Source organism: Populus nigra, chromosome 5 (assembly GCF_951802175.1).
Source record: "Populus nigra chromosome 5, ddPopNigr1.1, whole genome shotgun sequence".
In the NCBI taxonomy this organism is placed as follows: domain Eukaryota; kingdom Viridiplantae; phylum Streptophyta; class Magnoliopsida; order Malpighiales; family Salicaceae; genus Populus; species Populus nigra.
In genome coordinates this window covers 19735378-19760216 of record NC_084856.1, presented here as the reverse complement: position 1 = coordinate 19760216, position 24839 = coordinate 19735378, and the positions used below count along the sequence as shown (strand labels likewise).

General features: G+C 34.5%; 3 protein-coding genes and 1 pseudogene across 4 annotated transcripts; 2 read left to right on the top strand and 2 right to left on the bottom strand.

The window, feature by feature from the left end:
- The first annotated feature begins 6627 nt into the window (after positions 1–6627).
- On the top strand, positions 6628–14193 carry LOC133694206 (nuclear intron maturase 4, mitochondrial). Its single transcript, XM_062115668.1, has 6 exons — positions 6628–6669; positions 6840–6997; positions 7401–9953; positions 10206–10306; positions 11179–11241; positions 12245–14193. Exons 2-3 carry the CDS (start codon positions 6889–6891, stop codon positions 9701–9703), a joined length of 2412 nt encoding a protein of 803 aa, XP_061971652.1. The 5' UTR covers positions 6628–6669; positions 6840–6888; the 3' UTR covers positions 9704–9953; positions 10206–10306; positions 11179–11241; positions 12245–14193.
- LOC133694862 (cation/H(+) antiporter 15-like) lies at positions 12228–13983 on the bottom strand (annotated as a pseudogene).
- A 933-nt stretch (positions 14194–15126) lies between the features above and the next one.
- Positions 15127–19546, top strand: LOC133694409 (SAL1 phosphatase-like). The gene is made up of 8 exons (XM_062115909.1): positions 15127–15479; positions 16992–17067; positions 17694–17767; positions 17871–18076; positions 18324–18537; positions 18627–18725; positions 18830–18983; positions 19219–19546. Exons 1-8 carry the CDS (start codon positions 15276–15278, stop codon positions 19380–19382), a joined length of 1191 nt encoding a protein of 396 aa, XP_061971893.1. The 5' UTR covers positions 15127–15275; the 3' UTR covers positions 19383–19546.
- A 442-nt stretch (positions 19547–19988) lies between these two features.
- LOC133694408 (2-oxoisovalerate dehydrogenase subunit alpha 2, mitochondrial) lies at positions 19989–24138 on the bottom strand. Of its 2 annotated transcripts, XM_062115906.1 has the most exons (9): positions 23733–24138; positions 22806–22942; positions 22489–22666; positions 22014–22171; positions 21840–21939; positions 21555–21666; positions 21326–21465; positions 21041–21226; positions 19989–20485 (listed from the first exon to the last, which is right to left on the bottom strand). In XM_062115906.1, exons 1-9 carry the CDS (start codon positions 23988–23990, stop codon positions 20318–20320), a joined length of 1437 nt encoding a protein of 478 aa, XP_061971890.1. In that variant the 5' UTR covers positions 23991–24138; the 3' UTR covers positions 19989–20317. The 2 variants fall into 2 exon arrangements, with proteins under 2 accessions (XP_061971890.1, XP_061971891.1); XM_062115907.1 differs by lacking the exon at positions 23733–24138 and having other exon boundaries at positions 22489–22671; positions 22806–22944.
- Positions 24139–24839: the final 701 nt, after the last annotated feature.

The window sequence follows — 24839 nt, the reverse complement described above, 5'->3', positions numbered from 1 at the left end:
TTTTGATCAAAATCTAAAAGATGCAACCTTTTCCCAAATACTTGCATCCGGTTTCTTGAAACGTGAGCCGAATTTCTAATTAAGCTAGCCAACTTGCATTCAAACATGTTTTTTAAACCAAATTCAATTGATGATTTGTCCTGAGGAATCTGATTTTTAAACTTGGAAATTGGTGGGCACAAAGATATGTGTTGGTGAATATCACGAAGAAAAAGATATGTGTTGGTGAATATCACCAAGAAATGGTGGACCAAATTCTTACAGGCAAAATAGAATCAATCCATTTATTTTTAGTTGTCCTGGCAATGACTTTTTGACTTGCCAACATTTCATATGCTACCACTTTGTTTTGTCAATTTACAGCAGCTCGTGGGATCCAGATTTCTTCCATTGGGTAAAATCATGGGATGAGATGATGAATGTGAGTTAGAAGGAAATTCACTATCAGAATTTTGTAATTTACCGGTGAAATATTCTATTGGCAATTGGACATTGATCCCATTGGCATGACTTTTATTTCACAGACAATTACTATTTGTTGAAAAACTTATTGCCGAAGATTTATATTTTGTCGATCAGTATGTCGGTAATATAATCACTGATGGATTTATAAATAGAAAATGCACATCAAACAAAAAAAAATATCTGCTTTATTCTATCGTTATATCCCTCGGTGAATATGACATATCACTGACAAAAAAACCCGTTTGTAATTCCATTGTGATTTTTTCAAACATTACCGACGAAACTAAACCGTCAATGATTAAATAGTGTTCGTGGCATTTCCAGTAATTCATTTTCAACTATCTGGAATATACCAACGGACTTAATCCATTGGTAAAATCATCAATAATTTTATTAAAATATTTTCTTAAATCTAATAAACATAGTAGAAAATAATTAAAAAAAATTAAAATCAAATGTTTATTATAACTTTAAAAATTTATCAGTTCAAATACAATTCAAATACAATTCATCTACAAGAGAGGGGCTGAAGGAGGAGGAAGAGGAGCAGGTCTTCATCGGTGGAAATGACAATAAATTCTTGTCCTTTATCAATAAAAAAAATAATGAGAGTTGTCACCTAATATTTTGGTTACTAGAAACCCTAACTGGTCTTAGAGTTTAGGTAAGGGGACTGATTACATAAAGGGAAGATATTAACACCTCAATTACACCTTACCTGAAATAAGCTGCATTATTTATTTGTCTGATTTAAACTAAGGTAATGTTGTGTTTTTTAACCGTTGGTTTTTCTAGGGTTTAAGAAAAGTTCTCCTCAATAAGGAGGTCCTTATCTTATTAGGTTAAAACACAATCATTTTAATGTAAAAATATAAAAAATAAAATAAACTATCTTTTTTTATTTAAAATCGAGAATACATCCTAGGTATAAGTTCGTAATCTTGTATATTAAAAGAAACAAAAAATTTTTTTTGTGTTTTGGAAATGTAGGTCAAGTTTTAACAGATAATTATAAATTAGTTTTGATACCCTTTGATTGATTCTTGTATTTTTTTTCAAAGCATGATATATATATATATATATATATATATATATATATATATATATATATATATATATATATGTGTGTGTGTGTGTGTGTGTGTGTGTGTGTGTGTGTGTGTGTGTAAATTTTAGAATTTTGGCTATATACACCTTTAAAAATATTTATTTTTTAGGTTTTGTTTGACAAAAAAACTCATCTTTCCTTGTAATAAAACTACAAAATAGGCCTACCAGATTTTTTCCAAACACATCTTTTTTTAAAAAAAACCTTTAACAAAAACATGGCAAACCAAACAAGGTCTTAACCCCTTGACCTGACTTTGACCCGATCGAGTTAACCTGAAATTTTTTGTTCGATTATAAACTGAACAAAAAATCCTAGTTTGACCCGAAAACAAAACCAAAATTAAAAAACAGATTAAACACCAAAAAAAATACAAGAACTCAAAATTCTTGAACAAAACGGATCAAACATAAAAAAATAAAAAAAAAACACCAAGAACACATAATTATGTGTATGTCTGAATTCAATTTTTATCAAATATCTTCCCATCATAATAGTTTTTGTTACAAGTCATCTAAAATGAGAAAATATTGACAAGTTCTCACTCATAGGCACTTCCCACCGCTACCATACTTTGGAATGTTGTTTATTCTTGTTCTCAAGTGAGGCTTGAAATAATACGAGATAAATATTGAGATGATAAAATATAAGCCTCACATATCGAAGCCTTAACATGCACCTTGTTTTTTACTTTTCTCTTAAGGTTGAACAAGTATCTGCATAGAATTAAATGAACGTTTTGAATTTTTTTGAAAAGAAGAAGACAATTGAAATTTAATTACGATGCATATGTAATCATTAATCTCTCGAATTGATACAACCATCTATACTAGAAAGGGCCTCTTGCTTTTGTCTTAAACAGTAAATGTATGAGTAAATGCTCTATTAAGTCAAAAAAATGAAGGGAATATCATCTTAAGTTTGTAGATTGTTTGGACAATATTCATTTCAAGCCTCTACATGTATTGTGTATGCAACTTATTAGAGCATATATCTCTAAAAAAGTGACTGATTTTCATGAATGCATCTCATATCCCTTTTGACAATAAATCTTGGCAAGCAAGTTGAATGAGTGTTTGCATAAATACGTGACACTCATAACTCTTCATTTCATACAATCTGCAATCCTTCAAATTCACCAATCTAGATATGTTTGAAACATGACCATCAAGAAAACGTAGACTCCTAAACCATTGGTAGACAAGTGATTGTGCATTCTTGTCTAAGGAGAAGCCGACTTTAGACTTTACGACTCGTGACTCATCATAAATCAATTTTATATTTTCACTATAACAAAACAAAGGTATATCTATTATATCCTTTATGTTGTCTTTTGTCTTCCCTTTTCACGTCCATAATCGTGTTGAAAATATTTTCAAACATGTTCTTTTCAATTGCATGTCATCAAGATTATGACAAAAGATATTAATCTTTCAATAAAAAAGCTCTCATAAAATACTTCACGTTATCCAATTATGGGTTACACCAAAACTAGGAAACTTTTGTTTACTAGATTGAAAACTAAACACAATATCATCATACTACAACACCACACCATATAATTCTTCACCCGATAGTAATTTACCAATAAATAAGTCATTTTTGTTCCTTTTGTACTTATGATCTGTTGGTAAAAACCGATGGTGGCAATAAAAAAATATGATTTACCACTATTTGTTAATGTGAAGGCCTTACTATTTTTCATACAGTATGAACATGCTAATTTTCTAACTAGAAACTATTCCAAACACATGAAAATCATTAATAATCTACATTCAAGTTGTCTTCATCTGAAAATTTTATTTCCTCAAGACATCATAAGTCAAAGTTCTGGATGACCACAACTGTTTCAACTCATCAATCAACGGTAGAAAATAAACATCTATATTCTGATCTGGACTATTAGGATTGGGTATGGTCATAGATAAAAACATGAACTCCAACCTTATACACATCCTTGGTAGCAAGTTATAAACCATGATTATCACTGGCCAATAGGAATAAAGAACAATAAATGACATAAATTGATTGAATTCGTCTATACATAACCTAAAATGTATGTTCCTTGATTCCATTAGAAACTGAGGATAGACCCTATTAAAATATTTCCAGGCTTCACAATCGGATGGGTGCTTCATAACTACATCCATCACATCATGTAAATGATATCATGTCACGTGCTCAATAGTCTTTTGAGATATGAATAACCTTTGTAGTCTAAGAATGATTGAGAAGTATCTAAGTTTTCTATACATAACAAGAGTTCTTCCCCTACCAGTTCTGAGTTTATAATGAGCATTCTATGTTCTACACTCGTTTAACTCTTTATTTTTAAGGTAGTACAACATGCAGAAGTTTGGATACATGTTAATTTTATGGTACCCTAGGCCGATGAGTTTCATTATAAATGTAGCGACATAAAAGTTCTCTTTTGGCATAATCGTTTGAGGTAAAATTCTTCTCACTCTATTTGAAAATTTTGTCGTAATCGGCCTCACTTGCCCATTATTTGACTTAATGGTGAATATTTGTGCAACAACCGATAATTTACTGTGAATTGTGCACTCATCCCATATTCATTGGAATATTTCATAAGACAAAAAACTTGACTGCTTCTGCATTTGGTTCTTAATCTATATTCAACATTCATACATTCATATATATATATAACCCTAATTCATTTTCATCGCATCCATAACCATATTTCTATAAGGATATCTGTTGTCATCTATAACTCCATGCATGTTGCTAGAATTATAAGTTGACCTAACTATCCTTTCTATTATGGTCTCGTAAGGAACATATGATTCTACATGTGCAAACCACCACAAGTTTTCTTTATAAACCCTTTTTATAGAAGATATCTTATTACAACATCTCGATCGAGAAACTTTTTTTATTTTTACACTTTTTACATAGATATCTAATATCGCCTCCACTAATATTTCTCGGATTAGATAATGTGTAATTAATAAAACCCTCAATCCCATTACAATAATTCATTTGACGTAACCTTTCAGGTGAATCTCAAAATATCTATGAATGATCATTCATTACTTATATCAAACCTATATAGAATATTGATGACAACATGTATTAATTAATTATCTAAACTAAATAAATTAGTTAACATTGGTTTAACTCAAACTTACTTAATCTATTTTAATAGTACTATTAAATCATTATCAATTATCTACATAAATTTAAATTCCTACATATTTACTGAAATTTTAAACTCAAAAATAAAATTGACAAAATGTAAAATGTAACAATTAAATAAGCCATTATTTATTTCATTACAAAACACCTAATTTATAAATTCAAAATAAATTTCATCAAATTATAAACAAATATAATTTTTTAAAATCTCAAACAAACCCTAAAATGTATAAATTATACATTTACACGACAAATTTTCAAGGGAGAAAGTTATAAAATAAATAAACACACAAACAAACTACATATACTAAAAGAATATGCAATAAAAATTAACATTTTAAAATTAAGTTGGAACAAAAAATGAATAATTTTTTTTAACTTAACATGGGGAATTCTAAAAAAAATGAATATGAACAAAGATCTTGATAGACTAAGTGTTGGGTGGCTGAATATATAAGGGTTCTACTATTTTTTGCAAAGAGCTTACACACAGAGAGAACAAAAAATGAGGAAGGAGAAGAAATTATAACTTAAATATTATTAATGAATTTACAACAAATGTGACCAAGAACTCTTCCTTTGCCTTGTTTTAATTATTAAGCCCATTATTCCCTCTTTCAAGGAAACAAAATTATCTTACCCAAATCTGTGAGAGAAATTGGAAGGTATAAGTTGCTTACTTATGTCGGTTATAGCCAGAAAGGGACGGGCAACAATAAGACAAAACAAAGTGTTAAATGAAACTTTAAAACTAGAAAATTAATTTCGAAGAAAATTTGTCCTTTGAACGCTAACTTGTCTGCCATTTGAACAATTCAACTGCCACTACTTGTCTAAATTAAATTATTGTTTAGTGCAGTCTGAGGCTGGTCAAAATTCAAAAGAAGACATAAAAATTGAATTTAAAACGATCATAGTTTTTAAACTCAATCTAGAATATCTAGATTATAAGTTTTGACTGGATTAATTTAAAATTATCTTTATATATATATATATATTTATGTTATAAATGGGTTTTTGATCGGGTCAATCCGGACCAATCCCCTAAAATTTTTTATTTTTTTATTTTTAATAAACCTAGTTTAGTTCTGGTCTCGAATCAGATAAGTTCTGAATTGACCCACTAATCTAATACGAGTTTTAAAATTATGGTGTCAATCATAACTTCTTTGTTAGAAAAAAAATATTTATCAATTGTATTTTTAAAATACAACATTAATTAAATTCACTTACATACATAAACTTGAAAAGATCTACGATTATATATAGTTTTCTTGAAAATAAATTAAGCACATATATAAAAATTTTCAGAGATATTTTTTCTTATAAAGCAAGGTTAAAAAAAAAGAACTTTAAGCACTGTATCAACATTAAAGTTTAGTATATTGGTTAAGATAGTAGAAATAGTTTTATGTTATATATATATATATATATTAACACGTCACACCCCACGAAGAACCCAAGATGTCATCTGGGTGACCTAATCTTCTTGTGCTTACAATCAATTTTGAATTGAAAAAGAAAACAATCGAGGACAATAATATCAATCATGATATTGAATTTTACCCTCTTAAGCAACTTTTCTCCCGATAAAAGAACCAATCAATATCGCTCGAGTTGTGGTTTTTCAGCTGTAATTACTTCTAAAGCCACTACATGAGAAAGTGCTTGTTAAGAGAATTATTTATTCATCTCATTAAATTACTTAATAATAAATTATTGTTCATACATAAATTGATATTAAATTAATAATAAATTAATGTTCAAACATAAATTTACATTTGATTTGTCCCTTAATTCTTTTTCCAGTAAAAACTTGGTTTTCTCAAAAAAGGGCTCAAGCCCAGTAAATACAGCCCATCAGAAGCCTATATATTTCCAGTCTCCTACTGAAAGTCTCATTTGGGCCGCTAAAGTTCTAATTTAAATCTCGTTAGGTAATATTTCTTCCCGGGTTATTAACCTTGTAGGCAACATGTTTGATAAAATGTTTCTATAAGAAATTGACACTTGCTGCTCATCAGTTCATATTTTTGTATGCTTTTATAGTTGGTTTGAACTAACAATTCTTATATTTTCACTTGAATGTTGAAATTTATTGTTGCAGCACATGAGGACTTGATAAGTTTTTGTGATTGTGAGTGATAGTTACAAAAATGTGGTTTGTTGGGTTGCCAAGAATTTGCAAAGGAAGCTTGCCCAGAAGCAGAATATTGCAAAACATGAATCTTGTTAGGGTCAAGTTATTTGGCTTTTCGTATATGGGTAAGCTCTTAAAGTCTACTCTTTTAATTGATGTGCAAGGCTATTGTTTGTTGAATGATTTGTAATACTTCTGCTGGCCCTTGTTGATTTTGTATGATTAAAGACTCTTTTTTTTTTAGAATGGTTGTGATAATTTTGGATTGGTTTTTGCTTTTCTTATATATATATATATACATGTTCATTGTCCAGTCATACTCAAGCAAGAATAACGTAGCTGGCTATGAAAAGTATCAGTGTTAGTTGCACTTCACATATTTTCCATTGGCCAAAATTAACAGGGATTGTTGTTGAATGTTGTATGTAACATGAAAGATAAATTGGTGGGCTTTCTATTGTCTTACTGTGTCCTTCATAGTTGTTCATGAAGTTCTAGTTTGTTAATTTGTTGTATTTATTGAAACAGGAAGACTCTTAGAAAGATCCAAAGCTTGTGCAGACTATTCTACTCTTGCAGAAGTTAATGATAACATTGATAAGGGTACTGGAAAAATGACATTAGCGAAGGACTTGGCTTTTGTTGTTGAGGAATCCTCCAAAGCTGATGAGAGAAAAGCGAAGAGTCGAATGGAGCTTAAGAGGTCTCTTGAACTTCGTATAAAAAAGAGGGTGAAGGAGCAATATTTTAATGGAAAATTTAAAGATTTAATGACAAAAGTGATTGCAAATCAAGAAACCCTTCATGATGCTTATAATTGTATTCGGATCAATGCGAATGTCGATATAGCAATAGATAATGATAACATATCTTTTGAATCCATGGAAAAAGAGCTCTCCAGTGGATGTTTTGATATTGGTGGAAATACTTTCTCTATTGCAACAAAGGGTGCAAGAAATGAAATCCTTGTCCTTCCAAAGTTAAAGTTGAAAGTTGTTCAAGAGGCTATTAGAATAGTTTTGGAAGTTGTTTATAGGCCCTACTTTTCCAAAATATCCCATGGTTGTCGGAGTGGACGAGGTCATCATTCAGCATTAAAATACATCAGCAAAGATATCTCTAACCCTGACTGGTGGTTTACATTGATCATAAGCAGAAAGCTGGATACCTGCATCCTTAATAAACTTATCTCCATAATGGGGGAAAAAATACAAGACCCCTGCTTATTTGATATGATCCAAGGCATGTTTGATGCCCGGGTACTCAATATGGAATTTGGGGGTTACCTAAAAGGCCATGGTCTTCCGCAAGAGGGAGTGTTGTCTCCTATATTAATGAACATATACCTTGATGTTTTTGACCATGAATTGCACAGACTTTCAATGAAATATGAAGCTTTGAATCCAGATGTCCATTTTGGTGGAGAGCAGCTCCACTCGAAGTTGCGCAGCTGGTTTAGGAGGCAGCTGAAAGGAAATGATATTAAAAACAGCAGTAAGGAGGGTTCAAGAATTTATTCTTGTCGCTTCATGGATGAGTTATTTTTTGCAGTTTCTGGATCCAAAGATGTTGCAATTGATTTCAAGTCTGATGCTGTAAATTACTTGCACAATTGCTTGCACTTGGATGTTGATAGTGAAGCAGAAATATTGCCTAGTGCTGGACCTCAAGCAATTTGCTTTTTGGGCACTTTGATTAGAAGAACTGTGAAAGAAAGTCCAGCTGTAAGGGCTGCCCACAAGTTAAAAGAGAAAGTCAAGTTGTTTGCTTCGCAGAAACAAGAGGCTTGGGATGTTGGGACAGTTAGGATTGGGAAGAAATGGTTAGCTCATGGTTTGAGAAAGGTTAAAGAGTCAGAGATCAAACATTTAGCTGATAGAAGCTCTCTTTTGAACCAAATTTCCTGTTTCCGCAAAGCTGGAATGGAAACTGATCATTGGTACAAGTTCCTACTTAAAGTATGGATGAAAGATATTAAAACCAAAGCAGCAGAGAGTGAGGAATTTGTTTTGTCCAAGTATGTGGCTGAGCCGGCTGTTCCACAAGAACTTAGAGAATCCTTTTATGAATTTCAGAAGCATGCAGAGGAATATGTTAAATCTGAGACTGCAATGACTCTTGCTCTTTTGCCAAACTCTAGCTCCTCCTCTGAAACCATTACGGAGATCATTGCTCCTGTTAATGCCATTAAGAAGCGTTTGTTACGATATGGATTGACCTCTTCCCAAGGTCACTCCCGTGCCATTACTCAACTAATTTTACAAGACAACATCCAGATCATTGATTGGTTTTCGGGTATTGTTTGTCGTTGGCTTAGGTGGTTTAGTGATTACCAGAACTTCGCTGAGTTAGAGCTCATAATTAGGAATCAAGTTAGGAAATCTTGCATTCGGACTTTAGCAGCAAAGTACCAAGTTCATGAAAGTGCAATAGAGAAACGTTTTGATTTAGAACTGAGCAGGATCCCGTCCACTCAAGAGGAAGAGCAAGAGATGGAACATGAGAAGCCTCAATCTCTAGCTTTTGATAATGATGAGGCGCTGATGTATGGAATTTCTTATAGCGGCTTATGTTTACTGTCATTAGCTAGAATGGTGAGTCAGTCGCGGCCTTGCAGTTGTTTTGTTATGGGGTGTCCAGCTGCAGCACCAAGTGTTTATACTATTCATGTGATGGAAAGACAGAAGTTCCCTGGATGGAAGACAGGATTTTCAACTTGTATTCATCCCAGCTTGAATAAAAGGCGAATTGGATTGTGTAAACAGCATCTAAGGGATTTATATGTGGGTCAAATATCCCTTCAATCCATTGATTTTAGTTCATGGAAATGAAGCTTTCACTGCAATGAACAGAATAAGGTATAAAAATGATAGATGCCTGGCCATTAACTATCATTTTTAAGAAACCAGGGAAGCTGGCATCAAGGCTTTAAGGCCCAGCATTAAGAACCTCCTTAGGCATGCTTTTTGAAGAGCCACATGTACCCATGTTTTGAACATGCAGAAAGTGCTGGAAGCCAAAGAAGATTCCTACTCTTTGTACAAAGGAGGACGCAGTATAGGGATAAGCATCAACATAGCTGTAAGTTTGTGATATTTGTGTGTGTAGGCACATACATAGCACTCTAAAGAGTACCTGAGAGCAGGATCTATATATGTCAGTAGTAAAATTAGTTTTTCTATGCTGACAAATGGTCACATGCTTAGCAGCTGTTTTACAATCTTATGCTAGTACTAAGGGTGGAATTCTAACAATGTTTTCTGCATTTAGCAGTTCATATTCTCCATTCATCAGAATGAAATTCTAATCATACCTGTTTGGATGGTCTTGAAGGTTCGGGATTCGGCTGTTCCTTCAAAGTCACAAGTTTTCTTTCTATATCAGTAGAGTGGACACCCTAAGCTTCAAAAACTGGAGAAAAATTGAAACCTGAGGTAGAACATGCAACTTTTCATCTTCTTGTCATGTCCAATGCATGTTGAGTTGTGGCTTAAATTCGTGAGTTGGTTTAGGTTAGATTGGTAATTGCATGGTGTGGTGTCTTAAAAAAGAATGGAATGTGCTGACACATTGTGTTTAGGAAAAGGATTTTTCTTGTTGAAGTTGGACTTGGAAGTATTTTTTCTAATGAAAGAAAGATTCTTTTCTAATGAAAAACCTTTTTTGGTAGTATAAATAGCATGTGTAGTGGCTAGTTTATGTGTGCCTCCGATATTGATGGTGTGTGGTGGCAACCAAAAGAATTGGTGCAGTAGGCAAAGTCTTTAGCCATAAAGAATTAGTGTGGTATTTTTTCCTGTGAATGATTTCTTGGGTGTAACCGTGCTTTGAGTAGTGAGATGTTTGTATCCTGTATTTGATAGTGAAGTTTTGTGGAGTAGGCTTTGCCGAACGATGTTATATTTCATGTCCCTTTTATTTGTGCCATTGCTTGGTTTGCTTGGATTTTGCACAACAACGGACATTCTCGGTGATGTCTTTAACAACAGGATTTCACAGAACCCTGGCATGGAGCTAATTTTAAGCATACTTTTATAAAAACAGTTATGCTTATACTACATTCAGTCATACTTCTCAATGTGGTATGCTGTCAAAGGCTGGTAGAGTTACAAACTGTAAGATGTTGGAATCGGAGCAATCTGTTTTAAATCATCTGAAATATCTTATATTTATAGGCTGCAGAATCTTGTCAATGCTATCATTTCCATATTCCTTCATCTGCTCATCTTTTTAATGTTGTTTGTTGATATTTTATTCCATTCCTTTCTTGAACGGACAAATAAAAGATTTTCCTTTCTTGGTGCAGGGGTGGCTGTTTTCAGTGTCCGAGCTTTAAAAGATCAAACTGTGAGGATGATGAAGCTTAAAGGTAATTGAACAAAACTAGTGCTTCATAAAACTGACATGTCTTATGATTAATCACTGCATTTTCTGTTGCTTGGAAGTCTGGTAAAGAGAAGCACGTAAATCATCTAGCAAGGTTTAGCACCTTCACCTCAATAGCCGGGGTGGCAATGTTGGCCTGATAGGAAGTGACTGAGAAAACCTAAGTTCAACACAAGAATATGACTTGAAAATGAAGTAACTAATAAAAGATTACAGGTTAAAATAAAGACATTATACAATAACATGATGAAACAGGATTCTTAACATCAGCATAACTAGCCAACACCAAATTGCCCCCCCCAGTGAGGGCACAATACATCTGCTCATAAGTTTTGCACACAGATTTCAAGAAGCAAGCCCGTGCCTAATATTTTTTTTATTAAAAGATGAGATTACTAGAGCTATGAGAAATTTGTGATTTTGAGATGCAATTTACCTCAAGCCTTCAAACTTACTAGATGCAATTATGAGTTTTTCTCTTTAACAATCTCTCTGAAGAATTTTGTGCTACAAACAACTTCATAAGGTCTATATCAAACTATGTGCTAATAATTTAATGAGTGCCTACATGATTACTGTAAAATTCAATGGATGTGATCACATAAATCTCACTATGAGACCTTACTGTCGTGCTGCACTCATTTTAGGCTTCGGTTCATTTTCCAGCTTTTGCAATCTGTATAATGATCTGCTCTTAAGCATTTCTTTGAACTTAATTCAAAATCAATTCATATGAGGCTGGAAATCACAATCGTAACTTCCAATGTAATGAGAGAATAATTCCTAATGTAAGGTGTAAATATATATATTTTTTTATATATATATCTTGCTAAAAGTTGGAGTTAAAGCTAAGTAAGAAAACTTTCAAAATATATCTGGCAGTGTTCGCAAACTACAATCCAGATTATATTTTCTGACTGTGTTTCCTTTAGAAAATATGACGCATTACTAAGTAAGTGGTGTTTGGGGTTATGTGTTGAACACAGGTTGCCTCATTGGCCTATTCACTATCTGCACGCTGCTGAACTGTTCCTCTGGTTGAGCAGGGGCATGAGGTGTTCCTAACTCCCCCCCTTCTGGCTCTAACCCAACACACTGTTGTACCACCAGAACCAAAACTGTTGCTGCAAAATCTGATGATGCTAGCAAATCCCCAATTGCACCAAGCTCTGTGCACTCGCTCCAATCTATAAGGCCCGCTGTAACTGGTGAAATCATCACATGTCCTCTACCCGCTATGAACAAGTCGTGATGATTGTCCATTGACCTCATTGCTGCCACTGTTTCCTCACCATTGTTGACCACCTTCTCATTGTAACTTATGGACCCATCATGAGCAGTCTGGATCCTGAATTCATTAACATATTCTTCATCAAGGTTCTTCTCTTTTTTATTTTCTGTTTCCACGGTGAGCATTCCAGAGTCGTCAGGTTCTATTGCATCCTCACCTGGAATGAACCTCATCACAGTGAGCTTAATTGCTGGATGCTCAGACATCCTCCATATTAGTGGCAGAAAATCAGCATGTCAATGGCAGAAATTGTGCCTGAAAATGGGGAAGTTTGTCCCCCATTTTCAGCTATAAATAGAGAGGTTTAGAGAGAGCAGAGGGGGACAACAAAGACACTAAACATGTAGTAGAAGGAGCTGCCTTCATTGGCAGCAGCAGCTGCAGATTGGCAGCATATAAAGTGTTGTTATACAGCAGCAACTATTGTAAATTTCCTTCAACAACATACTTCCAAACTCTTGTGTATTCTAACACTCCATGCATATGATAGTGCCTCTCTATCATATGTGCCCCCAATGAAGAGTACTGCTATATGGTGAGATGCCTGGTTTGAGGCTAAATAAGTAGACCCACTTAGCCTTCTCTCTACGAGAATCTCAATAGAGCAGGGTGTTTTGGCTAATACATTTTGGTTCACCATTCGGAAAGCTGGGTTGGTGACTTCCATTCCACCATCAACTGTTAGCTGTTTGTGGAAAGGGATGATAATTAAAGCAACCAGTTTTTCCTCAGCCAAGTTACATGTCTTCATGCATGGTGGAATAAGAAGAAATGGTAGTCAAGGGTTGCACAGAAACACAATCTTGCTATTCATAATTCTCGAATGCATTGATGATATTATCAGATTGAGCTTGGGTGTCGTTGAGGGCGGGGCGGCCAGATTTTCTTGTGTTATGGATTATAAGCATTGCTGAGGCACGGCCAGTGAGTTCAACTAGGTGGACCACATAGACACACATGGGGGACCTTTTAGTTGGGTGGGAGGCTTCCAAGAGATTATTGATTGTTGGGACGTTGAGATGAGTGTGTACACATAGTAATACCCTAAACTCTGCATCTGGTTTTGACTTCTGAATTGTTCTCCATTTGTAATCAGGAACCTCCTCCTCCCAGGTCTGTATATGATTGTTACAGTGGGCGTGATAATTGCAGTCATAATCACAGATACAATCACCATCATTGCAGAGGACTCATCATCTAAGACCTGCAAGTCATCTGTGTTTTATCTCTGAATTCTTTTGTACATATGCAAAACATAAGATTTGAGATGAGAAGTAAAGTTGCTGCATTTGATGAAGAGGCAAGTGAAAAGAAGAAAGAAAGCCTTTTTGCTTTTGTCATGTATGTGAAAATGAGGAAAGAGTGGAAGATGGGATGGAGGGAAAGAGAAAGAAGGAGGTAGTACGGTTCATCTTCGATGGCTGCCCGCCCCATTTGGAAGCTCTCTTTCGTGGTTCTAAACCAAGTAGAAGAGAACTCTATTTTAAGTGCATTCCATATCAAGTCAAATACTTTTCTTGATTTATGAATTATGAATAAGATGGCATGGACAAATCAAGGCATTCAACTAGTTGAAGTTTTTCCAACACTTGGCTTTGATGAAGGTTGAAACTGAATGATAACAAATACTTAGTTGTTTTTCAACTAGCAAGTAGAAAAAATGAAGGGGGTAACCTCATATTGGTATTAAAGGAAAGTGTCAAAAAAGAGTTATTTACTGGGTAACTTTATATTGGTTTTAAAGGAAAGATTTTGACTATGGTTTAAATTTTTTGTTTTTTTTTTTGTAGTTTTACTGTTTATTTTAATTGTTTATTAATTTTATATTTAATCAGATATAAAATTATTCCTCAGCTAAAATTAAAATAACAAAATGACTATTATAAAAATACAAAAATATCTTTTTACATTAGGTTTATTTTTTTACTTTCAAGATTATTTTAATCCTTTCATTGTATAATTAAAAAGAAAAAAGATTTACTTGTTTATAGTTAATTTGATAATAACAAATATATCATATGAAAAGATTTTAATACTCTTAATAGTTAGTACTAATTTTATTTTATTTTATGAAGAGGCTAAATCATTATTATATCATTTTAATAAATAATGTAATGACTTGGAGTTCCAATGTTTAATTTTGTTTTGATTGAGTATAAGTTAATTTAAAAATAACTTATTAAATAAAAAACAAATGAATAGATAAGAAATCTCCATAATGTTTTTTTTTGGTCATTGAAGTAAAGGAATGGCTTTTCTACTCCATTTGTTTGGTTCGATGAAGAGAAATATCGTTGGATTACCAAGTTTTTTCCTCAAACGATTTCGTATATTTAAAAGAACTTAATAGATTTTTGTATACCAACTTTTAAAACTTGAATCTAATTTTTTTTTAAAAAAAAAAGTACCATAAGACAATTTTTACGGTTTATAATCCATTTTTATGTTAAGAATTCTGCCCACTTTCTAATAATTTTTTTTTAAAAAAAAACTTAATTTAGAAAATAAGAAGAAGACTGATTGTTAGTAGGATATAACTCAAATATGATATCTTTGACTCAAGGTTATCCGACATGATCTGTTACAAGTATGCTACAATTATACAAAACACAACCATGGTGGTCGTGTGGTACTTACCACTCATGCACACCAACTAAACTACTCTCTTATTAAGCAGAGACAAGATAAAGAAATAGGAGTGAGCAGGGATCTACCATCTACCAGGGATGTCCATAAATTTTGGAAGCATTATTGCAAAACCCAAAATCACTATCACATCAAACCCGTTTCTTGTTTCCTCTCCTCTCCTCTTTTTCTCTAACAAAACCAAAACGAAACCCTCTATTCTAACAGCATTTTCTTCGATGTCTTACGATAAAGAACTTGCTGCTGCCAAGAAAGCTGCCTCTCTCGCTGCCCGACTCTGCCAGGCACGGTCCCTTTCTTTGCCTCTTCCTTTTTTTCTTTGTTTGTGTACGCCTAGAGGGTACGTTGTTCTGAGATTGGGTCTGTTTGGATTTTTTGTATTGTGTTTTTCGTTGTTGAAAGATTGTGTTGGTTGGTTTTGCAGTGTGAGATCTTTATTTGAGCATGACCCAGATGCTGAATTTGTTGTTTGAATGATGCCCTCATTTTGAAAATTTTGAAATCCATGTAATTTTTTTTCTTTTTGGGTTATATCTGTTGTTGTTGTGTGGTGGGTTTGGGGGGTATAAAGTTCTTTACTTGGAGCATGACCCAGAATCTTGATTATGTTTTTACTCTTGTGGTGAATTTGGTTTTTATTTTCTGGTTAAAACTTTGTTTCTTGTGATCATTTTTATTTTGTTTAGAGAAATTTTGGATGGATGACTGAAAGGGGGAAAAAGGGAAGAGATGGAGACGGTTGAATAAAAAGCATGCTACAGTTAGAGGGAGTTAGCTTTTCTGATGCTTTTTATTATACATTTTGCGGGCAACAGATTCTCATCCTTCCATTGAGATGAGGTGTTTTTGTGGGAAAAAAATATTCACCAATATATAAACTACCGTTGCTGGTGATTTCAAGAAAATTTTACATGGTTTTCAGTGGAAATCTTAACAAATGCAGTGTGGTGAAGGATACTCGAAGATATGTTGGTAAATGGTGTCAGTCGTTGATGTGATTGAATTATACTGAACATAGACCCTTTTGTGCTAGCACTCTCAAAGGAAATAATGAGGAGAGACCTAGAAAAGTGTTGTATTAGGACAAGATATATCAGTCTGCAAAGTGAGGTTTCCCACTTGGCCACTATTATTTCTCATGCTACACAGCTTTGGTGTGCTAGATATTTGATATATCAAGTGCAATTGTCGTACTCTAATATACTCAAAATTGAAATACTTAAGAACATTGCCTGTCTTCATTCTGGTCATTTGGTTTCCATTTAGTACAATTTTGAATGCATTATGAACCTGTATTAACCTCACACTTTTTTTTTTGCATGTGGAGATTAAATTTAGGATTTGGCAAAGTGTTTGCGTGGAGGTGCAATTTGACTTTTGCATGCTGAAATACACCTTAAATGCTTTAAGCATATATCTTCCAAGAATGTACCAGGATTTTTCCCCCCTGTGTAATCGATTCTCTGAGATTATTCCCATGATGTTGGGCTTGAATTGATAAATAATCACATCCTAAGGTTTTATTTGCTTATTTATGTTTTTGTTTCCTGTGCGTGTTCTGTATAATTTTCTTCCCCTTTCGGACCAATGAAACTTGATTTTTGTGGCATTTGTTAGTCACCTTGTGATTAATTGTTTCATTATTTAAACCATATCTTGTTAACATGATTTTATCCCTTTTCAGAGCAGATGATCTGTCATTTTGCATCCTGGCCACAAGTTTCTTAGATAGCTTGTATAGGGATATCTTTTCTTGTTATCTATAGCTGATTTCAAATATTTTTGCTTTCCTTCAGAAGGTGCAAAAAGCTATTTTGCAATCGGATGTCCAATCAAAATCAGATAAAAGTCCTGTCACAGTTGCTGATTATGGTTTGTTGCTAAACAATCCTATGAAATTATGTTGCTTATGTGCATTACCCTTTGTTTTTCCTTCCACTGATAGACTATTAATTTTTTTCTCAGATGCTTAAAAATGCTTTTTAGTCAATAGCCTGATGATTTATACTGTTGGCTTTTTTCTTTATTCCTTTTTACCATAGGATGTTAAAAGCTATGTCTATAATTTCAAAAAGACAAGTGGCAAGCTATAAATAAGTTTATTTTCTATTTTCATGTGCCAATTTTAGGAGCTGGGATGTATCCATTTGTTAGAATCCACTTGATTACTATGGATGGTTGTGGTGTACTATCTATGAGTGGTTTTTCACCTTGACATATGCTGCTACTTATCTGTTTTGAAGTTGTATTGTGAATCAGAACCACGTTTAATTGTAACAATTCTCTTCTAGTGAATATGTGAATGTCTTGCTTCTACAGTATCAACGCATTGGGTTTTAGTTGAATTTTCTCCATTTTTCAGTGTTTGGAACAAAGCTTTTTGTTAGATCTTTATGCTGTGGATAATTTTATTTTCTTAATATATTTCTTTCAGCTTAAGGTTGGTGCAAAAGAAACTGCAGTTAATAACCCTTTTTGACACTTTCCTTTGATTCTAGGCTCTCAAGCACTAGTTAGTTATGTTCTGCAGAGGGAGCTTCCTTCTGAACTATTTTCATTAGTGGCTGAGGAGGTAAATGGTTGGAATTTTAGAATTTTTCAGGACATGCAGAAGCTTTTTTTTTCATTTTTTATATATCAAATTCACTAACATAACTTTTGGGGAATATTTCTAGGATTCGGAAGATCTCTGCAAGGATGCTGCCCAGGAAACTCTAGAGCGCATTACAAAACTTGTTAATGATATTCTAGCTAGTGATGGATCATATAGTGATTCTATTTTATCCACGGATGATGTTGTCAAGGCCATTGACTGTGGCAAATCTGAAGGTGGTTCTCAAGGCAGACACTGGGTTCTGGATCCTATAGATGGTACTAAAGGGTGAGTTTTGAAACTTAGTTTTTGAAATGAATGACTGCTGTAAAGGCATATGGTACCATGATTTTTTGCAATGTGAGAAGTAGGCATCCACGACACCATAATAGGATGAAGTTGTACTTCTTAACTACAACATACATGCTTTTGATTGAATGTGCACCTTTTTTTTGCAAGGCTGTCATTTTCCTCTTTTATTTGCTCAATGAATTCGCTATGGAAAATTAAATCATGCTAATGGAATTTTATATAGGTTCTTAAGAGGAGATCAATATGCAATAGCTTTAGCATTGCTAGATGAAGGGACAGTAGTGTTGGGTGTCTTGGCTTGTCCCAATCTTCCATTAACTTCCATTGCTGGTGGTGGCTCTCACCATTCTTTGCCTGGTGAAGTTGGTTGCCTTTTCTTCTCTGTAGCTGGTGGTGGTACTTACATGCATTCACTGGATAGCTCTTCAGCAGTGAAGGTCAGTGCACTAGATATATTATTTCCAGATGACATGTATTCCCATGGTTGTCTGTGATTTGTATCAAATGTCTTCTTGGTATCGTGCAGGTGCAAGTCAGCTCTATTGACAATCCTGAAGAAGCATCATTCTTTGAATCATATGAAGCAGCGCACTCCATGCATGATCTATCCAGTTCTATTGCCAAAGTATGACCACTCTCCATGCTACCACAACCCTCCCTCTATCACTCTTCCAAAAAAAGAAAAAAATATTTTGGTTGCAAAATTCTGAATGTTTAATTTCTGGACAGAAACTTGGTGTCAAAGCACCACCAGTTAGAATTGATAGCCAAGCAAAGTATGGCGCTCTGTCCAGAGGAGATGGGGTCATTTATCTGCGATTCCCACATAAAGGTTACCGTGAAAAAATATGGGATCATGCTGCTGGATACATAGTGGTCGCAGGTATAGAAAATATTCACTTGCCATTGTTTTTTAAGGTCACACGCACCAAAGTCGGGTTTAAGTACAGAAGTAGCCATAATTTGTAGAACTTCAGAATAACTGCTTTCCTCTAACATATATGTCCTAATTTGTGTAGGTATTTCATATTGTCATAGGCCTTTAGTGCTTGAATTTTTGGATAAAATTTGAACCAACATCTTGTTTGCTTTGTGTTGTTGTCAAATGACATCTGCAGAAGCTGGGGGAGTGGTAACTGATGCTGCAGGGAACCCCTTAGATTTTTCAAAAGGAAGATACCTGGATCTTGACACAGGCATCATCGTTACTAATCAGAAGTTGATGCCATCACTTTTAAAGGCTGTTAGAGAATCCATAGAGGAGAAAGTTTCATCGTTGTGAATCTTTCCTGATGAATGATTGTCTTTTCCTTTGCTAAGTTGGTTAGCAAGTTGAATCATCTTTACATCTTGAATCTTCCAATGTTTGCCCAATGTCTGCTGGGCACGAAACTCTTGCTATTTAAGAATCCAAATATATTATCTGATGCTTAGCAATTATATGAATGCGATGCTTCTAAGCTGGAAAAACTTAGGGTTCCAAGAGCTTACTGACGAATATTTGTCAGCTATTTTTTGGCCTTGACAAAATGACCGTTCTTCAGAATTTATGTGTATGCCCGCCATTTTTCTTTATGAAAACATGAAAGGCATTTCCCCGAATTTAAACAGGTTCATATCGATCCCAGCCTCCAAGATAGAGCTCCCTGCAGAGACGGGGCAAACAAGAATTCATCAATAGTTTCCTTCGAACATTTTGCAAATGGTCAACTCATATCTATCTCCACGCCACTCAGAACCATGAAATCCCGTGCATGTTTGTTTCAGCTGCGAGTAGGAGGTAGCTCAATGCTTAGATAGCTGATACCCTGCTCATAATAGTCTCTTTAAACCAACATGTAATGTTGTTAGATTAGTGATAATTGTGCTATTCTAATTACAGTTGTGGTTTGACGGTGACGCAAAATTTTATTGCAAACCCAAAAAGGCCAAATATTCTTGCTTTAAATCCAAGTTTCCTGCGTAATGGAAATGGAATCAGCATAAGATTTCAGTTCCTTACTGAACAAAACATAATTCCACAAACCATTCACCGGATTGAACATATTCATGCCTCCATTGACGAGCTCACGGACATGTGGATCTTACATTTCACCACACCACCAGATCTAATAACTATATAGCTGTACTAATTAATCAATTGAAGGGCAGAATCAAACCCTAATGAAAGATCAGTTTTATTCACAGTTGATGGGCAACTTTCATAATTGAACAAGTTTACAGAGTAAAGTCTGATGGGTAATCTTGTGGGTGTATCTTGATGGTCTCTCTAAGCCATTTCTCTTGCTCGCTGAGGTTGGTCGGGGGAACATCATACACATCCGTGAAAATGTCCACAAGTGGAGGTTTCTCTGTTCTCTCTGCTACTTGAATTGCATCTAATAGCTGTTACAAGATTGTCAAGAGTTGGGAAAACATCATCGAGAAATGCTTAAACTTTCATATCAAACAACAAAATTATTAAAGTTCCAAGAGACTAGCCTTAAGACTTCAAGAAAAAAAGTTATACAATTTTTCTCAATGATGTGGTATAGCTAATTTACATGAATATTATTGCAAATCTTACAAAGTAAGAATGCATCACATACCATTAGGTGCTCTATATTCTGTATATAATATCTAACACATTTTGTGGAAAATTGTAGGAGTAAGGAGTCAGCTTAGTTTCCCCAGATAATTGAAATTGGTGAATTTAAATTGCAAAGTGCTCCAGTTTCAAGATTCTTTTTAAGAATGCTTCTGGGACCGCCATGATCCCAGGAAATACTGTCACTTGATCCTATTTCTTGGGTTAAGAATAAATGCTACTTTGTTGTGCCACTAAGTGAACAGCTAAGTTGCTGATAGTTCATTAACTTGGAAAACATATGCAAACTTTGACATGGTAGTTCGGTTTAGAGTTTCAGCAACTTTATTTCAGTTCAAACAAACAAGTTTTACCTGCTTCCTCACATTGCTTCGAAGCTCTGACTCAGCTTCACCACTCCACCAACCATTGCTTTCTATCCATTTTCGGAATCTAGCAATAGGGTCTCTTGCTGATCTCCACAACTCAATTTCATCAACTGGGCGATACTTGGTGGAATCATCTGATGTGGAGTGGTGTCCCACTCGATATGTCAGAGCCTGATGAGAGAAGGATCAAAAGAAACACTGAAATTGCAAGAGAAATTTCAAAGTAAACCCAAAAAAGGTTCAAAAGTGGCAAAGCAGTTGTCCTTCTACCTCAACTAAGATTGGTCTTTGTTCACGTATAGCCATTTCACGAGCAGCACGAACTGTACTATATAAGGCAAGAGTATCATTACCATCTACACGTATACTTCGCACTCCATAAGCCTCCCCTCTGACAACAATACCATCACCTGCCAAAATGTGGAGTGACACAAGATAACATTTAGACATAGAAACAGTTTATGCTTTGAATAGTCAAATTCTGAGAAAAGGAGAGTACTTCGGAACTGGTCTGAAGTAGGAGTACTAATAGCCCATCCATTGTTTCGACAGATAAATAAAACAGGGGCCTCCGTGACTGCCGCAAAATTTAAAGCGGCATGAAAATCTCCCTAAAAATGCTTGATCGGTTAGGAAAAATGACAAACAAAAGCATAATCCCTTGGGATTAATAGATTCACAATTTCTTAGAAGCAAGTGAAGCAGAATCATTCTGTTGTCCCTTTTGTAGCATTTGTAGTGGCAGTCTATCATACTAACCCCCCTAAAATGAAAAGACACAAACCTCACTTGAGCCACCATCACCAAAATAAGTCACCGCACATGCATCTTTTCCATCCATTTTAAGAGAATATGCAACACCGACTGCATGCGGAAGTTGTGAACTGATGGAAATAAGAAAAAATTAATTACTCAGAAAACGTGTCACACAACTAGCACCAAAGTTTTAGTATCTTACGCAATTGTCGATGCTACTGTAAAGTAATTAAGCTTTTTTGATCCATAATGGATAGGCATCTGCCTGCCTCTGCAATCATCATCTTTGTTACTGAAACACTGATTTGCAAATTGTTGAAGGGTAAAACCACGCCATAATAGGACTCCAGGTTCCCTGTACTGCAATGTATAGAAAATGAGTCATTTTCTTTTACCGGATTGTGTTGGGCATGCTAGTTAAGGCAATTGCCAGCACTTATAAAGGGATGGAGATTCACATTCACATTAGAAAAAGGAGGAAAAGAACTCAGCCAAATTCAATCTAGATTTGTAAAACCTAACAAGTATAAAGAAACCTTCCATGTTCTATATTATGCTTGCAGGCACATGTTTTCATTGTTAGAGTGAGTATGTTTATGTGTGTGCGAGTAAAAGAGGGTTGGGGTGATGCTGGAGAAGATGGTGAGGAAGTAAACATGTACAAATGTGCGTGTAACCTGTGGGACAACAAAATCATCAATGGTAAGAGCTGCTGCTGATGCAATATTAATGGCCTCTTCTCCAATTGTAGTCAGATAGAATGAAATTCTTCCTTGCCTCTGGGCTTCATAGAAGATAGTGTCCATGGTTTGAAGAGTAGCCATGTCACTGTACATCTTTACAGCAATTTCCTTACTGACCTATTTTAAACAATAGCCTGTGAGGCTCTTTCCTTCCAGCCAATAAGATATGAAAAGGAAAAAACAAAAACACCATTCCTTTTGCCAGAGGAGGGAGGACCAGGAAGAGAAGGGTGAGAGGTAAAAAGAATTACCCAACATCGATGCTGCCCTGTATCAGCTGACCATCATCATCAAGAACACGGTAGCAGGGAATCCGCTCCTTGGGAGATTCAGATATAAATCTCATTTCATGGGTGAATGCAACCTGTCCCCCTGGGAAATCCAAAAACTACAATAAAAGGGAGCTTTGATGAGTATATATACATGTTCGTGCTCACAAACACACAATCATACTCATCCCAACCAGCAGCCTAATTCGAAGCACTACATAGACACCTCCTAATTCTAAGTAATTTACATAATTATTGTTCTCAGTCTGTTCTAAAATATATGTTAAGAGTTCTATATGAAAGTTATTGCAGTAATAAAATTTTAACCGATGCATCTTACGTCAATCAAATGCCACTTCATTTTCTCCTGCTGCAGGGAATCTAACAATAATCATCACCCATGAGGCAGTAGTCTAACAATGATTATTTTGAAAACTTAATAGCAAAAACACGTGGAGATTTGATGAAAATGATCTCCAACAAAGATGATGAATCATTAATTACTGCTGGTTATTAAATGTAAATATTAATATTTCTTTATTTTCTTTCGTGGCAATTGTTGTGCTACAAAACCCAGCAGTCATCAAAAATTAAAATCATAACCAATAAGATAGTATCAGAATTAGCTAAGAAATTGAGTACCCTATCCTTTCTCATAAAACCAATGCCCCCCTCACAAATTTGAGGCCATTTTGCACAATATCATCAATCACATTACATTTCCTTACATATCATCACTCAAAATCAACTCCCAGCTAAATCTAGTAATTCAACAACAAACAAAAGCAAGACATAAATGAGCATCAAATCCATGCATTCCAATAATTATCTCCCAAAAATTTACTCTTTCTACAAATCCATCATAACTAACAAACACAACAATCACATAACAATTATGGTCTACAATACCTGACTGTAGGCCCCATTACTGTGCACCCCAGACCTTTGATGAGGTTTAGTGGACTCAAAACGCCGAGTCCTATAAAGGGTCGGTTTGTTTTCAAAAACCGAACTTCGATTCCTCAAATCTTTAGCAAGTGAAGCTGTAGATAGTGTACTGTGATCATTGTTCAAAGAAGAACTCAAGTTAGTGAGACCCAACAAACCCATCTTTGATTTGACATGGTTAATGACATTGTTTCTTGATTGTCTCACACACACTGCCATGAAACCAATGAAATGTACGGTTGTTGTTAGAGAAAGAAAGAAGAGAGAGAGGGGTACGGGAGTATTGTTGTAATTAAAGGGAGGAGAAGTGAACAGGGAAACAGGATAGGGAGATGGTTGGTCGTTGATGACAATTGTTGCCTTACGTGTAAGCCAAAGCCATTCAGTTACGTGAGTGATTAAAAAAATCCATGTCGGTTTGTCTACTTTGTGATTTTAAATAATATGGTCCTTTTTGTCTTAAGAAATTTCAATCAAGTATATCCTTTAACCTTACTTTAATGTTATTAATTTTCTTTCCTTTTTTTTATTTTAAAAAAAGGGAAAACCTCAAAAACACCCTCTAAGTATACATATAGTCTCAATTTTACTTTTTTTTAAAAAAAAAAAACAAGGCCACTCTCGACCTGATATTTTTCTGTCTTTTTCTTTATTTTTAAACAATACTTTTCAATTTTAATATAGTTATTAAACAATATTATAAATTTTTATTTAAATTTTAATAATTTTTTAATTATTATATAACTAATACCAAAATAATAATATTAATAATAAATTGTTCATAAAAATTCAATTCAAGTTATATTTTTCTTGATGATTTTTTCTTTCTTTGCTATGCCTCGAAGCTGATTTTGTATCCCAAATATCCTGTAAAAACTAGCTGTAAAAACTCAAAATATGCAGGCTCAGGTCTGCGCTAAACATGGAAAGAATATGCTCTGCATTGTAATCCGAGCGCGCGCACCAACTTCGGCAAATCACCGAAGGCATCTTTTCATTCGAAAGACAGCATCGATGAATATCGACTTGAGGCGGGCGGAGATAATGAGTTTTATTACAGGTCAAGAT

Coding starts and splice junctions, on each gene's coding strand:
- LOC133694206 (XM_062115668.1), top strand. CDS start 6,889: ATGTGGTTTGTTGGGTTGCCAAGAATTTGCAAAGGAAGCTTGCCCAGA. Junction 6,998..7,400: donor ATTTGGCTTTTCGTATATGG/GTAAGCTCTTAA, acceptor TTATTGAAACAG/GAAGACTCTTAGAAAGATCC.
- LOC133694409 (XM_062115909.1), top strand. CDS start 15,276: ATGTCCATAAATTTTGGAAGCATTATTGCAAAACCCAAAATCACTATC. Junction 18,077..18,323: donor CCTATAGATGGTACTAAAGG/GTGAGTTTTGAA, acceptor AATTTTATATAG/GTTCTTAAGAGGAGATCAAT. Junction 18,984..19,218: donor TGGATACATAGTGGTCGCAG/GTATAGAAAATA, acceptor TGACATCTGCAG/AAGCTGGGGGAGTGGTAACT.
- LOC133694408 (XM_062115906.1), bottom strand. CDS start 23,990: ATGGCAGTGTGTGTGAGACAATCAAGAAACAATGTCATTAACCATGTC. Junction 22,943..23,732: donor GTAATGGGGCCTACAGTCAG/GTATTGTAGACC, acceptor CTTTTATTGTAG/TTTTTGGATTTCCCAGGGGG. Junction 21,466..21,554: donor TACTTCAGACCAGTTCCGAA/GTACTCTCCTTT, acceptor ACATTTTGGCAG/GTGATGGTATTGTTGTCAGA.